Below are 14,467 nucleotides of genomic sequence, written 5' to 3' on the forward strand. Positions count from 1 at the left end.
AGAAATGAAAATTTAATTCAAACAAAAAACTAGGCCTAGAATGAGCTGAGAATGGATTGGGAAAACCAGTTAGAAAAAAATCCGATCCAAAAAATCGAAAAAACAGTAAAAATCAGAGTGAAATTGCCGCATGTGAACAAAAAACTGCTACCGAGAAACCGAATTTTTGTTCAAACACCGTTTTCTCACTCTACTTTCAAATTAGAGCGAAAAAATTCACGCCGCAAAACCACTCGCTTTTTCGCTCCATTTCCTGTTTCGGCTGACCAAAATCACTACTCCAATTTGACTTCAAAAATCATGAAAATGTGTGAACAGATCTTAAAAAAAAACATAGCCGGAAGAATTCCGGAAGCGACTCGAAGCACCAAAACTTCACAAAAAGCTGAAGCCATTACCTTTTGTATTAAACCATTAACTCATTACCTCCGCGGGTCTGATCTAAAAATCGGTGAAATTTAAACCACTGTCACCAAGAGAAAGAAAATGCAGCAAAATTTTATTATTGAAAACGTTTGGTAACGTTAAAAAGGTCTGAAAAATTTAGGATGGTCAAAAAACTGATAACCTGACAAAGCTCACAGGGCCATCAATTACCCTCAGATAATTAATGATTCTAATCTCAAAAAGATCGCGAAAGCAAACGGCAGATAAAAACTTTTCAAAAAAGACAGGAAAGTCAAAATTATTCAAAAAAGAGTGCTCAAACTTAAGAATCAGAGAACCACTACAATTAGATTTCTAATCACGGCAATTAAGACAAAAATAATACATGATTCTTCCTTGTTGTATATATGCTATACAACATGATTTCATACTAATTCAAAAATTAAATTAATCATAGAAAAACAAAAGCAACAGAATAATATTCAAAGGCAAACAATCGTCTAAAAACAATACCAAGCCCGGAATAAAATTGCAATGAATAGTAATAAGTCGAAATGTTGGAAAAGACTTTCTAGCAAACTCCCAGTACTGCCTTATTTTGAATTAAATCAATTGCAAACCGAAGAAACCAAGATCTAAGAAAAAGCTGAATTCATTCAATTTTTTAACAACTGAAAAAATCAAAATAACGAAAACAAAAGTAGGTGCCAGGACAAAACTAGAATGATACAAACGAGAATGTGAAGAATATGGACACAATGTTAGGAACACCGTAACAAAAAGACCAATTCTTGAATTTTGAAAGTTAAAAATCAAATTTAAAAAAATCAAGAAAAACGAGTACATTTCATTGATCAGCATTCGAGACATAGAAAAGACAACGAGTCATTCGAGACAAAAATCCAGCTTGCTGAACAGAATAAAACAAGAAAAAGCAGAATTCAGACATACGAAACAATGAAACATTTTGCAAAAAAGCGGTCAAAAAATATTTAAGACTGCATTTATAAAAAAAATTTATCTGTTTTTTTTTCAAAAACTTAACACCAAAAAATGATTGAATTTTTATTGAAACGAAATTAAAGTCCCTCATGTTCCACAAAATACTATTTCTAGTAATTAAAAGCAAAATACAAACAAAAAACTGAAAAAAAATTGCAAAAAAGCTACGAAAATCGGATTAGCAAATGTACAATTTTATGAAACAAAATTACATCGAGGTAGAAAGAGGCATTGAGTATATGAATTATCTGAAATATTGAGTATATGAGTATAAAGGGAAGTTGCCATATTAACTGATTTTTGACAGAAAAACAGCTAAAAGATCCAAAAATGAAGAAATTAATAGAAAAAAAGCCAAAAATTAACTAAAAAGTCGAGAAATATGTGCCAATTTCGCTTTTGAAACGCAATTTCAGGCTATGCAAAATACTGTGCTAACAATTTCCGGGGTTTACATTTCAACATAGCATCGATTAAAAATTATTTCTACAAAAAACCAAATTACAAGCAAAAAAACTAGGCCACTTAGAACAAGAAACCACTAGTGAGATATGTAATTTTGATTCTAACAAAAAACTAGGTCCAGAATGAGCTGTGAATGGATTGGGAAAACCATTCAGAAAAAAATCCGATCCAAAAAATCGAAAAAAACAGTAAAAATCAGAGTGAAATTGCCGCATGTGAACAAAAAACCACTACCGAGAAACCGAACTTTTGTTCAAACACTGTTTTCTCACTCTACTTTAAAATTAGAGCGAAAAAAATTCACGCCGCAAAACCACTCGCTTTTTCGCTCCAATTCCTGTTTCGGCGTGACCAAAATCACCACTCCAATTTGACTTCAAAAATCATGAAAATGTGTGAACAGATCTTAAAAAAAAGACAGCGCCCCAATACAATTCAAATTCTTTGAATTGTAAAAAAAAATAGGAGCGCTATAATAGCCGGCTGAGAAGATGAGGGCGGCTATTAATAAAGTCCATTAGCTCATTGTTGTGCCGAATGATTAAACATAGTCGTCACAAACAATTAATTCAACAACTTAGGCAACAATTGTGATGGTTTATAATTTTAACAGAAACTACAGAAATAACAGGCCGTATAAAATAATTTTCATGAAAATTAACAAAATTGGGGCACAATTCTCGATTGACTTATGCTGCATCTTGAATCAAAAGGCAATTAGCACAACAGTAAACTTTGTACAGAAAAAGACATATGCGCTGAATAAATGCCTCGTCCGTAAAAACTTTGTCCGAAGGAAGGAAATTTAAGTGGTGTTAAGATCTTCCACTTCTCCAAAATGATTCAACAAACAATGAATTTATGACTCAACAAACAATGAATTTATGCCACCTCAACTGTCTCGATCAACCGTACCCTTAGAAAACAGTGACGCGCCAAGTGCGATAACGTCGCGGCAAGTTAATGTCATACGGCTTCAACAGTTTATCATGTTCTATTATAAAGATAAATGAAAACCGTCATATGAAAACAGGGACACAACGAAAAACGGTCGGTTAAAAAATTGCATAAAAGTGCCAACATTACTACAAATATATTGCAACAAATTTCATTTGAGAGCTCCTGTTTGCAATGGAATTTCCCTCAAAAATAATTAAAAAACACCAAATAACAAATGAACTGCATTACAGGAACCCGGTGTTTACAAAAAACGAATTAGCCTGATAAGATTGTGTTACAAAAACAAGCTAAAATTAAAAATAATAGTAACTTTATTGTAACCATTTCAACGTGGAAAAAATTTCATAGCACAGAAAATATAGCAGACTGCTAAAGACAAGCGAGATTTGTGAGGTCATTTAAGATATAAAAAAAATTAAGAAATGAGGTAAAGAAGTTATCGACGCCACTCAAAAAACTAAGGAAATTTTTGGGCAATAAACTGATATTGCTTGTTTAATATCCTTCAGCAGTGGCCTTATTATACGGATGATTCATTACACAAATGATTTTCTTTGATCATTTTTCTGTTGGACTAACTTTATTGTAAAGTAAGTTTTGAAGTCCAAAAGTAATTTTTTGCGTCAGGTAAGTCACGTACTACCAAAACCAAAAATGACCTAAACACGAGAGGGAAACATCGCGTGCGCACAAGTCAAATCGGCCAGACAAAACAATTGCATTGAAGACGACCAAAAAGACTAAAACAATTGCCACAAGTTTTCATGAATCACAGACCAGAGCCCCCTCCCTTCCTGCTAAATTGATTTACTCCCGATCCAAAATATTATGATACCCCACTATTTCCATTTGAAAAATCAGAAAATTTCTTTCTATTTTGAAAAATTTGGCAAGCGATAGTAATAACATAAACTATTAACGTCGGACGAATTGCTCTGCAACAACTGGAGAGGGGAAGGGATTGGCTTTGGCATTAGCTAGCTTAAGCTTAAAAAGGAGGCTAGCCTCACTGGTGGATGCGGAGGGGGGGGGGTGGGGAAGGGCCGGAGGGACAGGAAAACTAGGGGTTGTTTGAACAAAAGAAGAAACGTCTTTATAAAACGTATACTTAGATACTAGAAGAATTCATGAAAAATTTTCTAGAAACAATGGATAACCGCAGTAGAACTCAATGAAATACCTGTATGAACTCCTTAACTTTCTCTTTCTGTCTCATTAGTGTCTGTTTTTGCGTCTCGAAGGCAGTACTATCAACCAATTCGTTCTGTGTTGCCTCGCTCAACACTTCGTTCAGAGGCTCAAAATTATCCAACAAGTTTTCCACCTCACACTCTTTCTCCTAAGCATACGAAGCTAAGACTCCTGAACCAAGAAGTTCTTAATGTGGGACCTCTCAGAATTTTCAGAAGTCTGAATATAAATTTCTGATTCTTCTGTGTCCAGTATTGTAAATAGGGTGAACAGACAAAACAGTCCCAGACAAAACTTAATTGTTTCAATATTTATTCGGGGCTATTTTGTCTGAAACTATTTTGTCTGCTTTTAATGGACTATTTTGTCTGGGACTCTTTTGTCTGGGAACATTTTTCAATTTTGGACTGTTTTGTCCGGACACGATAAACAGATAATTCAGGTTTTCAGAAGATAAAACCATTTTCCGTCTCATTTGTGATTTTTTAAAATGTTGATTTAAATTTTGGCCGTTTCTATATAGCCATTCATTACTGGGATTTAAGGCCCCCTATCACGCATTTAACCAAAATTCTCTCTACCATAATGCGTCGAAAAGTTTAATAAGACTTCTTTTAAAAAGTTAATAAATGTAAGAAACAACGTTACAAAATTTCGCAGTGAAAGATGCAAACCTCCAATGTTTGGAGATACTGTTGCACCTCTTCAAAATTATCAAACTTTTTTTCTCCTCGATCGTCCGCAGATACTTTGTTCAAACTCTGCTCAGCTTTTTTGATTGCGTCATCAAAATCTGACGTAATCTTGACGCCCTTCTCCGCACTTTGCAGTAACTTGTCCAAGTTCGTCGTGATCGAATTGCATCTCAACTGACAGCTGTCAATCTTTTCTGAGACGACAGGTGTTAACTGGTTCAACTCTTTGCCAGTTAGGTGGCTCTTCAAAGCAAAGTCCAGTTTTGATGCATTGACTGCGTTTTCTTGAACTTCACTCGTCTTCTCGATCAACGCCTAAAATAAGACAAAATTAACTCAGTGATTAGCTGAGTTTATAATCTTCGGTCTGTTAAAAATTTCAGTGAAAAAAAACGCCACCTAGACTGAACGGCAAGTCTTAATAAGTGCTCGATATGTGAAATTGCACGTTACAAATCAAGTCTTAACCTAATAGATTTGGTTTAATCAATTTATAAACTAAGTTCATAGCTAGAGAAATGATCATGTATGAGAGCGCAGATCATTTCACGAAAAAAATGTGTCCATAAATGATCAAAAACACATTTTAGCAATCAGCACTTAATACTACCAATAGCTAGTCACAGAAAATTACGAATCTGGCAAAAAAAACCTCAAAATAAGGAAAAAATATCCGAAAAAAATTAAACAAATTAAACCCGAGATATGCCATTATTCTCAGCCTAAAAGTGAAACCAAAAATTAAAAACACATTTAATTTTTTGTTTAAACAAGGAGGCTCGGTAATGTGCGTTCGCACATTAAGTTCCGACCCCGCTCATCTATATTTTTCAGTTAATTGTCTACCAAATGAGGAAGAGATAAAAACAATTAACATATCAACATATCGTTCAACAAACTACTAAAACAATAAACCAATCTACTCTAGACGGCCTATGAGACCTGTGGCTACAATAATATGACTACCAGAAAAGACGGCAAAAAAATCAAATAGTTACAAATATTAATTACGACCAAAACTCCTTGTCCATTTTTTGAAAACCACTTATAACCAAATCAAAACGGCATCAGATAAAATTTATACTAGGAAGATTAACCGGTACTTTTTAGAACAAAATATGGGACTTTTCCTCAATGCCACTTGGCAACAAGTCGACTAGAAATGAGCAAAAGCGGCAGAAGTTTACTGAAACATTGCTTTTTTTTAAAAAAAGAATTAAATTCGAAACATTACGCATCAAATGAAATCATTGAGGGGGTCTTTTATACATCAGTAGAGAGCGACTGAGGCCTTTCATTATCCAGGATATGTCACACGACTACAAAAATACAACAAATACAGGTAAAAATGAAAAATTTGCACGAAAAATTGTGCACGAAAACGATGTCCCCTCAATCAATTAAATATTAAGCTGATCACTAAAAACAGTAAAAATCTTCATTTGATTTTTTTATAGGTGACAACATTTGTAAGCCAATTGACGCCTATTATTGTGATACTGTGAATAGAAAACAAACCTACAAAAAAGGGGCAAATTTGCAAAAATCACGAAAATTAATTTTATGAAAACTTGTTGTTCCAAGAAGAAAGACTATTTGAGGAAAAATACCAATATGAAGAGCAAATTGTATTTCGAAAGATAAATGATGTGAATTGTAAATAGGGATGATTAGCTACAATTTAACAGATAAAAAATTGGCAGATCTCAAAAATCTATCTCTTTTATTATTAGAAAACAATTTTTCAAAATTCCTAGCCAACAAAATCTTTCGACTAAAAGAGTAGACAGTTTGTCTTGCAAGTACTCGGAAAACTAATTGCGACTGTTATTAATGAGACTAAATCATAAGACTATAAGATAACAATAAATACAAGCTGAACTAATAAGTTTCACAAACAACTTTACGAAACCACAGATTTGAAGCCATTAAATTTATAAGATAATAACCGCGAGGATATAACATGTTCATTTGCGTCTCCTTTGATCATCATAACACCTTTTTGTAAAGTGACTATCATAAATTGACAACAAAAAGAACCACACAAATTGAAAAGTATCTAATCTTCACAAAATTCTTCTGAAACAAATTGTCTAAGCCCTGAAGACATCATTTAAAAAGTTTGAACAACAGAAAAATTATTGTTTGACTCAACAAAACATTCAAAAAGAGCTCTAAACAATTAGGCTCAATTACGAAAATGATAAAACATTGTAAAATACGAAAAAAACGCAAACCAGAACAAAAAGGGATAAGTTGAAGAATACTATTACCGTTTTTTTAGAAACTTAAATCAAAAGTCAAAATAGCCATTAGTTATTTACCGAAATCAGTTATTTAAGTTCACTTCTTTGTCTATAATTGGGCACTGAGACCTTTAATTACACAATATTTGGCATAGGAAAACAAAAATTAACAAATAAAGGGCAAAAATAAAAAAAAAACTACCAATTTCTACAAGAGAACGGTGTCGCAGCCCTTTAAACCATATGTTATTCAAAAACTATGTTCAAACAAAAATTATGTTCAGTATCAAATGTTTTAAAGCCTTTTTCAGTTAGATTGTTAATTAATGTGTCAATTTACAAAAGAAACAAAAACAACAGCAAAAATGGGCAATTATGCGCAAAAATCAGAAAATTTTGTATGAAAACTCGTAGTAACAAAAGCAAGAAAACCTTCTGTTAAAACGATCGGACACAAAATTAGTTTTTATTCTATAAGGGGGAAAGGTTGACCTGTATTTATTGAGAATAAGCAAAATGTTGGCTAAAATAAAAAAAAAATTGACAAAATCAAAAAAATCACAGAATTTTCCTTAAAACAAATACATTCAATAACATAAGAGCCATTAATTAACAACAGAATGAATAGAAAACGTTCACTTGCATCACTTGAGGAAGAAATTTAGATCTTTGAAAAATTTAGAAACTTAAAAATCAGACTGCCAAAAGAATAACAATTGAAGGCAAAAGACAAGAATTCAGTTAAATTTTTCTAAAACTCTTCCTCAAAGCCATAAAAACCCTTTGGTTCTCTGAAAACAAACTCTATCTACATTCGGCCTCAGATTTAAATGAATCGGAGCTGTCATTAACAGAGCCGTGAAAAAAAATATTCTCAGTAATTAACATTAAAAAAACAAAAGCAAAATACTTTGAAAAAAGGCAACATCAAAATGAAAACCAAAAAGACTCTGATTCTAAGAGTCCATGATATTATCAAATCTCTCACTGATTTTGTCGCGCACACAGCAAACTGACCAAGAGTTCCAAGTAGTTGCGAATGAGACCAATTGTTGAGTGGAATTCTTCAAATATTGAAAAAAAAAGATGCATTTTATATAATTAATCAGTTCCATCTGCAAAAAACGGCAAAGTTTTAATTCCAGGAGACTTTCATACGACTCCTAATTGTAACTAGCGCTCAGATTAGGGAGTGTGTGTTGAGGTTTCTAGGTCACTAAGTCCGGCAAACTTTAACAAAGTGGACCAGAAATGCATATTTTGTGCCATTTTTGATGAAAAAGTTTGAATTTTATAAATTTTATCAAAAATTTTAGCCAAAAAACTTCAATCAAACAATTCAGCAACGCTCTTCTATCTCTAACGGTAACAACAACACTCTGCCGTTAAAAATTTTAACTTATTTTGAATTATATTAGCGAAATTGTGCCAAACTTTAGCAAAAATTACTGAAAATGTGAACAAAAACAGTCGAATGTTCACAAAAGTTTAAACCTCGATAACTCCCTGTAAAACACGAAAATCGAAAAAATCTTTTTAATTCCGTATTCTACGCTGGACGGGCTTTTTAATGATACCACTCACAATTCTCTACGATGAATATATCGGTCGGCCAAAATTGACTGAACAAAAAAAACCAGTTGAGTATATAGTTCCTCCCTTCCCACTAAAGTGGGGGTCGGAACAAAAATGTCAAAGAAAAACCTTGATAAGTGAAACAAAAAATTAAAAACACATTTAATTTTTTGTTTAAAAATTGTCAAAGAAGCACCTTGATAAGTGAAACAAAAAATTAAAAACACATTTAATTTTTTGTTTAAAAAATGTCAAAGAAGCACCTTGATCAGTTGTTGCTTTCACCTTCATGCATGCGACTAGTTTTGTCGACATATTCCCGATCAATTTTTGTTACACAGCTCATATTGTTCCCAGTTGAAACACTTTGATATATCAAACGCTTGATTTTTGAACAATCTGAGCTGTGTCAAAAAATTAATGACAACATAATCTATACTGAACGGCAAAAGCAAGTTAGCATCCCCTATTTTCACCAAGTAAAAATTAAATTTTTGAGGCAACGTTACTCCAACTTAAATTCACATTTTGAAAAACAATTTTTACATCATTGATCCCCTTCACTAGTCATCTCGTCTACCTAAGAAATCCAGATAACATAGCCGGCAGACTGTCGGAATAGTTACGAAAGAATAGACTTCCGTGCCGTATAATCGAGATAGAAACACATACAGATATAAGTTGAAAAAGTTATTCACGCCGCTCAAAAAACTATGTAAAAAAAATTCAGCGATAAATTATTAAAGCTTGATAAAATTGATGGCTCAGAAGCCTTTTCATAAGGGACCTTTATTACATATATGAGTTCCTTTGACATTAAACTAATTCAAATTAAACTTAAGTTTTAAAGTGCAAAAGTAATTTTACTGAGAGAGGTAAGTCACGTTTGATCAAAACCTAAATACGCAAATAAGCTGAAAACGTTGGCTAAAGAGAGCGAGAAATGATTTCACGCGCGCAATCGTCATTAACGAGAGGAAGAAGTCACTCAGAAAATTTGACTTTTTCAGCTTTGCTGTGTGAACAAATGTAAAACGAAAAATAGACGACGAAACAAAAAACATAGCCGGAAGAATTCCGGAAGCGACTCGAAGCGTCAAAACTTTACAAAAAACCTTAATTGCAGCTGAAGCCATCACCTTTTTCTATTAAGTCATTAACTCATTACCTCCCTAGATCTGATCTAAAAATTGGTCAAATTTAAACCCTGTCACCAAGAGAAACAAAATGCAGCAAAATTTATATTATTGAAAACGTTTGGTAAAGTTAAAACAGTCCGAAAAAATTAAAATGGTCAAAATATTGATAGGCTGACGAAACTAACTGGGCTATCAATTACCCTCAAATAATTTATGATTCTAATCTCAAAAAGATCGCGAAAGCAAACGGCAGATAGTAATAATAACTTAGAAACGAAGCCAAATTTTTCAAAAAGAATGCTCAAATTTTAGAATCAGAAAATTACTACAATTATATTTCTAATCGTTGCATTTAAGACAAAATTCACATATAATTCTTATTTGTTGTATTTATGCTAGACAACATGATTTCATACTAATTCAAAAATTAAAATAATCAGAGAAAAGACATTATCAAAAGAATAAAATTCAAAGACAAAATTCATTAAAAAAATACCAAGGCCGGAAAAAAAGTACAATAAATAGTAATGAGTGGACATTTTGGAAAGGGCTTTCTCGCAAACCCTTAGTACTGTCTTATGTTGAATGGAATCAATTGCAAACCAAAGAAATGAAAAAAAATAAAAAGCTGAAATCATTCAATTTTTTAACCACTGAAAAAATCATTATAACCAATATAAAGGTACGCGCCCGGACAAAGCTAGAATGATAAAGCTAGCTGATAGAAAGGACAATTCAACATCCGAGACAAAGATTCATCCTCTTGAACAGAACAAAAAAAGAAAAAGCATAATTCAAATATACAGAACATTGGAACTTTTTGCAAAACATGGCCAAGAAATTTTTAAGACTGCATTTATGAGAAAAATTTTTCAAAAAGTTAAGCCTAAAAAATGATTGAAGTTTCTAAAATGAAATTACAGTTGCACAAATTTTTTTGATACGAAATCATGTTGCACAAAAAGACTATTTCTAGTAATTAAAACCAAAATACAGACAAAAAAAACTGAGAAAAATTGGAAAAAAACTACCAAAAACGGATTCGCATATGTAAAATTTTATAAAACAAAATTACATCGGGTTAGAAAGAGGCGTTGAGTATATAAAATATCAAAGAGAAATTGCCATATTACCTGGTTTGTGACAAAAAGACGGCTGAAATATCCAAAAATAAAAAATTAATGGAAAAAAAGAAAGAAATTAATTAAAAACTCAAGAAATATGAGCCAATTTTGAACTTGAAACGCATTTTCAGGTTCTGCAAAACACTGTGGTATCAATTTCCGATGTTTATATTTCAATATAACATCGACTAAAAATCAGTTCGACAAAAAACCAAATTACAAGCAAAAAAAGTGGGCCACTTAGACAAAAAACGGCTAAAAACGGTTATCTATATGTGCCATTCAGTCAAAAACTATTTTTCAAAGTCATTCACTAAACGCAACGCATGATCAAACAACTTCCCTCGCTCAGAAAAAATTAGTTCACTTTGGGTTTTAGGTCAAAGCATCGTCTGAACGAATAATACTTCCGGTAAAAAAAAACCTTAAGAAAACCAATACTCCTCTTCGAGTCGTGAAAAAAAACAAAGAGCACCACAATCTAGCTCCACTCAGCTTACAGCTTCGGAGCTAAAATAACACAACGTTCATTTACCAGAAATCGCAATGTAAAGTCGATGAACTTCTTCAAGTTTCACAGTAAAAAGAAAGTTGTCACAAAATCAGAATTTATTCACATCTTTTCACTCGCTAACGTTTAACACAAGTGCAAACTTAGCCATAGTTGAACAAACCTGAAAACATATCACATCATGTGACAACTTTCTTTTAACTGTGAAATTTGGATGAAACTCATCAACTTTACATTGGGATTTTTGGTAAGTGAACGTTGTGTTTTATCTGAATTTCTTAGGTAGACGAGAGGGCTAGTTTAGGGGATCAATGGGGTAAAACTTATTTTCAAAATATGATTTTAAGTTGGAGTAATATTGCCTCAAAAATTTAATTTTTACTTTGCGACAATAGGGTGTGCTAACTTATTTTTTAGGTTCAGTATATTAGAACCGCAAAGAGGACAAAACATAAGAATTTCTCCAAATACCTCTTTCGAATGTGATCAGTGGACTTTTGTAAAAAGAACAAAAAATTCAATGTGCGGTTACTAACCATTAATGAAGCAGCTTTCTCCTGCAACTCTGCAGGTGCATGCGCAGCAGTTCGCAGACTTTCACATTTCGATACAATTTCGGCCAATTGCATTTCGGCTGACTGCAATTCTTGTTCTAAATTTTCATTCACGTTGTCAATTATCTTTTTCCTTTTTTGATCAGTCGTTGCGCTAAATGAGTCCATTGATTTGGTCACGTGTTCCAATTGAAGAGACAAGTCGTCAAACACTTCACTTCCAAACGAAGTTTTAGCTTTGGAAAGTTTGGATTCGATTTCGGCCAGAGATGACTGCTTGGAATCGAAAGCACCCTTCAAGTCCTAAAACAAAGTATTCACAAACATACGCAACCCTAGAAACAAAAAAATAAAAAGATACAAAAATTATCTTCCATATTGAAGTAGAATTTAAATATTTGGGTTTAATTTAATACCTTTAATGAATTACTAGATAAAATAAAAAAAAAAATGTTCATAGAGTCGAGAAACAACACAGTTTAGAAGATTACAAAGCAGAGATACATAAGACAAAATAGACGGTACCGGTTCGCTGTCGAACCAATCAGGTTCGTTTTCAAACGCATGTTGGAATTGTTGAGCAAAATTTGAAGATCTTAAATTTTTTTAAAAGCTAAGGATTTGAAACTTTGTATGTATTTTGTATGTAAAAAGCGAAGGGATTCGGAAAATATGCTCATCAAAGCAAAAATAGAAAAGCAGCGTTTCATTTTTTTGAGCGAAATTCATTTTATCAGGTGACAAGACCCTCCTTTTTTAATTGATGCAAGAGACCAATGGAATTCTGTTTTCAAAGGGGAAAATAGGCTAAATATGTGTAGTTTTGGGAAACTACTGGAAACATCCAGTTCAAAATCATAAAAGCTCTTTCCCCAATCAACCCAATCAAAAGTACGGTTCTTTTAAAAAAACCAGCTTCACGGTTGTTTATTACGGCCACAAGCAAAGTTAACAGACTATGGCACAGAAGAGTAAAGAGAGAAGCTTCAAATTAGCTCTAATGGAATAACAAATCTTTATATTATTTTCAGCTTTTCTACATAATCGGATTTGAAAACTCCAAGGCTGAAATAATACCATTTTCTACTACTACAATGGAAATCATTACCAGCAATAGTTGTTTTTCAGATATGTTCGGATATTTTTTCGTAACAGTTTAAACTAAAGATTTGTTTGCTATTTTGAAAGACTCGACTGTTATCCTAATGTGATCAAAAACATCTTGAAAAAAAGAAAGATTCTAGAATCCATTTTAATGTCAGTTTTGGAAAACTTTACTGAAAAGGCATTGTTTTACTGAAATTTTTTTTATATCGGAATGCCCAAATGTACCATAGGAAATAGTAAATTGGAGTAGGAGAATTTTGGAGAATGTTAATTGAGTTCGCCAAATTTTCGTTTTTCTCTCAAAAATATGCATCATTCTTGTTGATGTCATGTTGCCGTCATTTAGGTTTCTAGTGAATGAGTGATAAATAAAATTCATGTCAGTATACCCTGAAATCTGTGGCGTTGGTGGTATTTGGTGGTGGTTCCAGTGCAGGAGGGTGGAATAATCCTATAATGACCATAAAAAATTGGCAAAAAATTCATGTATCATATTCGAAAGAACAAAAAAGGGGGTCCAAACTTGACCTTCAAATTATGAAATTACACTTCTTCTATAGTTTTAGTGAAACGAAAGCGCAGAGACTAGTAAAACTCTAAGAGCATTGAACGGACACTTAATGCACTCCGGGCTTTACAGGTTTATCTGAGTTTTGAGAACAAAAAGTCAGGTCAAACGTAATAAACTGTCAGCAGAGAAGTAGTAAGAAAAATGGCACAAGAAAGACCAACAGGACTAATATAATTGCTATAAACGACGTTTTAGAGCAATAAATACAAAAAAATTCTAAGATGATTTTGCAAGAAAGTTACTTTAAGCAGTTTTTTTCAAACTTTTGATATGAAGAAATGTGTAGAATCTGATACTTACAAACATAGTCGGCCGATTGCCGGAATAGCTGCGAACGAATAGACTTGCGTGCCGTATAATAGATATAGAAACAGATACAGGTCTAAATTGAAAAAAATCGACGCCGATCAATCAACTAGGCTAAAAAACATTCAGCGATACATTAATAAAGCTTGATAAAATTCATTCCGCAGAAGCCTTTTATTAGGGACCTTTACTACACATATGAATTCCTTTGACCTCAAATTAATTCAAATTAAACTTAAATTTTTAAGGGCAAAAGTCATTTTACTGAGTGAGGTAAGTCACGTATGATCAAAATCTAATCACGCAAATGATCTTAAAACCTTTGCTAGTCAGAGAAGTCAATAAGAAAATTTGACTTTTTCAGCTTTGCTGTGTGAACAAATGTAAAACGAAAAAGAGCGTCAGACGACGAAACAAAAAACCAAGAGCATCGCAATATAGCTCCGCTCAGCTTACAGCTTCGCAGCTATGAAAACATGCAGACTAAATTTTGGATAATTAGAAAGAATCTATGCAATCTGTCGGCGCGAAAAGGTACAAAAAAGAGAAAAAAAAATTAGGCCTCCTTTTTTGCTGGAGAACAAAATGAGAAGAAACAAAATTATCTTAAGTTCAATTTTTCAAAGGGATCTTT

General features: G+C 32.8%; 1 protein-coding gene across 1 annotated transcript in view; it reads right to left on the reverse strand.

Moving 5' to 3' along the window:
* The window catches only part of LOC142344447 (uncharacterized), a 251,125-nt gene that overhangs the window by 187,679 nt on the left and 48,979 nt on the right, over window positions 1–14,467 (reverse strand). Inside the window, exons 22-24 of the mRNA XM_075396101.1 lie at window positions 11,832–12,152; window positions 4,680–5,015; window positions 3,995–4,153 (exon numbers count right to left, since the gene is read on the reverse strand). Coding sequence (XP_075252216.1) covers window positions 3,995–4,153; window positions 4,680–5,015; window positions 11,832–12,152 — 816 coding nt within the window. The remainder of the gene's footprint in view (window positions 1–3,994; window positions 4,154–4,679; window positions 5,016–11,831; window positions 12,153–14,467) is intronic.

The sequence above is a fragment of the Convolutriloba macropyga genome, chromosome 1, assembly GCF_964194025.1.
Source record: "Convolutriloba macropyga chromosome 1, txConMacr16.3, whole genome shotgun sequence".
Classification (NCBI taxonomy): domain Eukaryota; kingdom Metazoa; phylum Xenacoelomorpha; order Acoela; family Convolutidae; genus Convolutriloba; species Convolutriloba macropyga.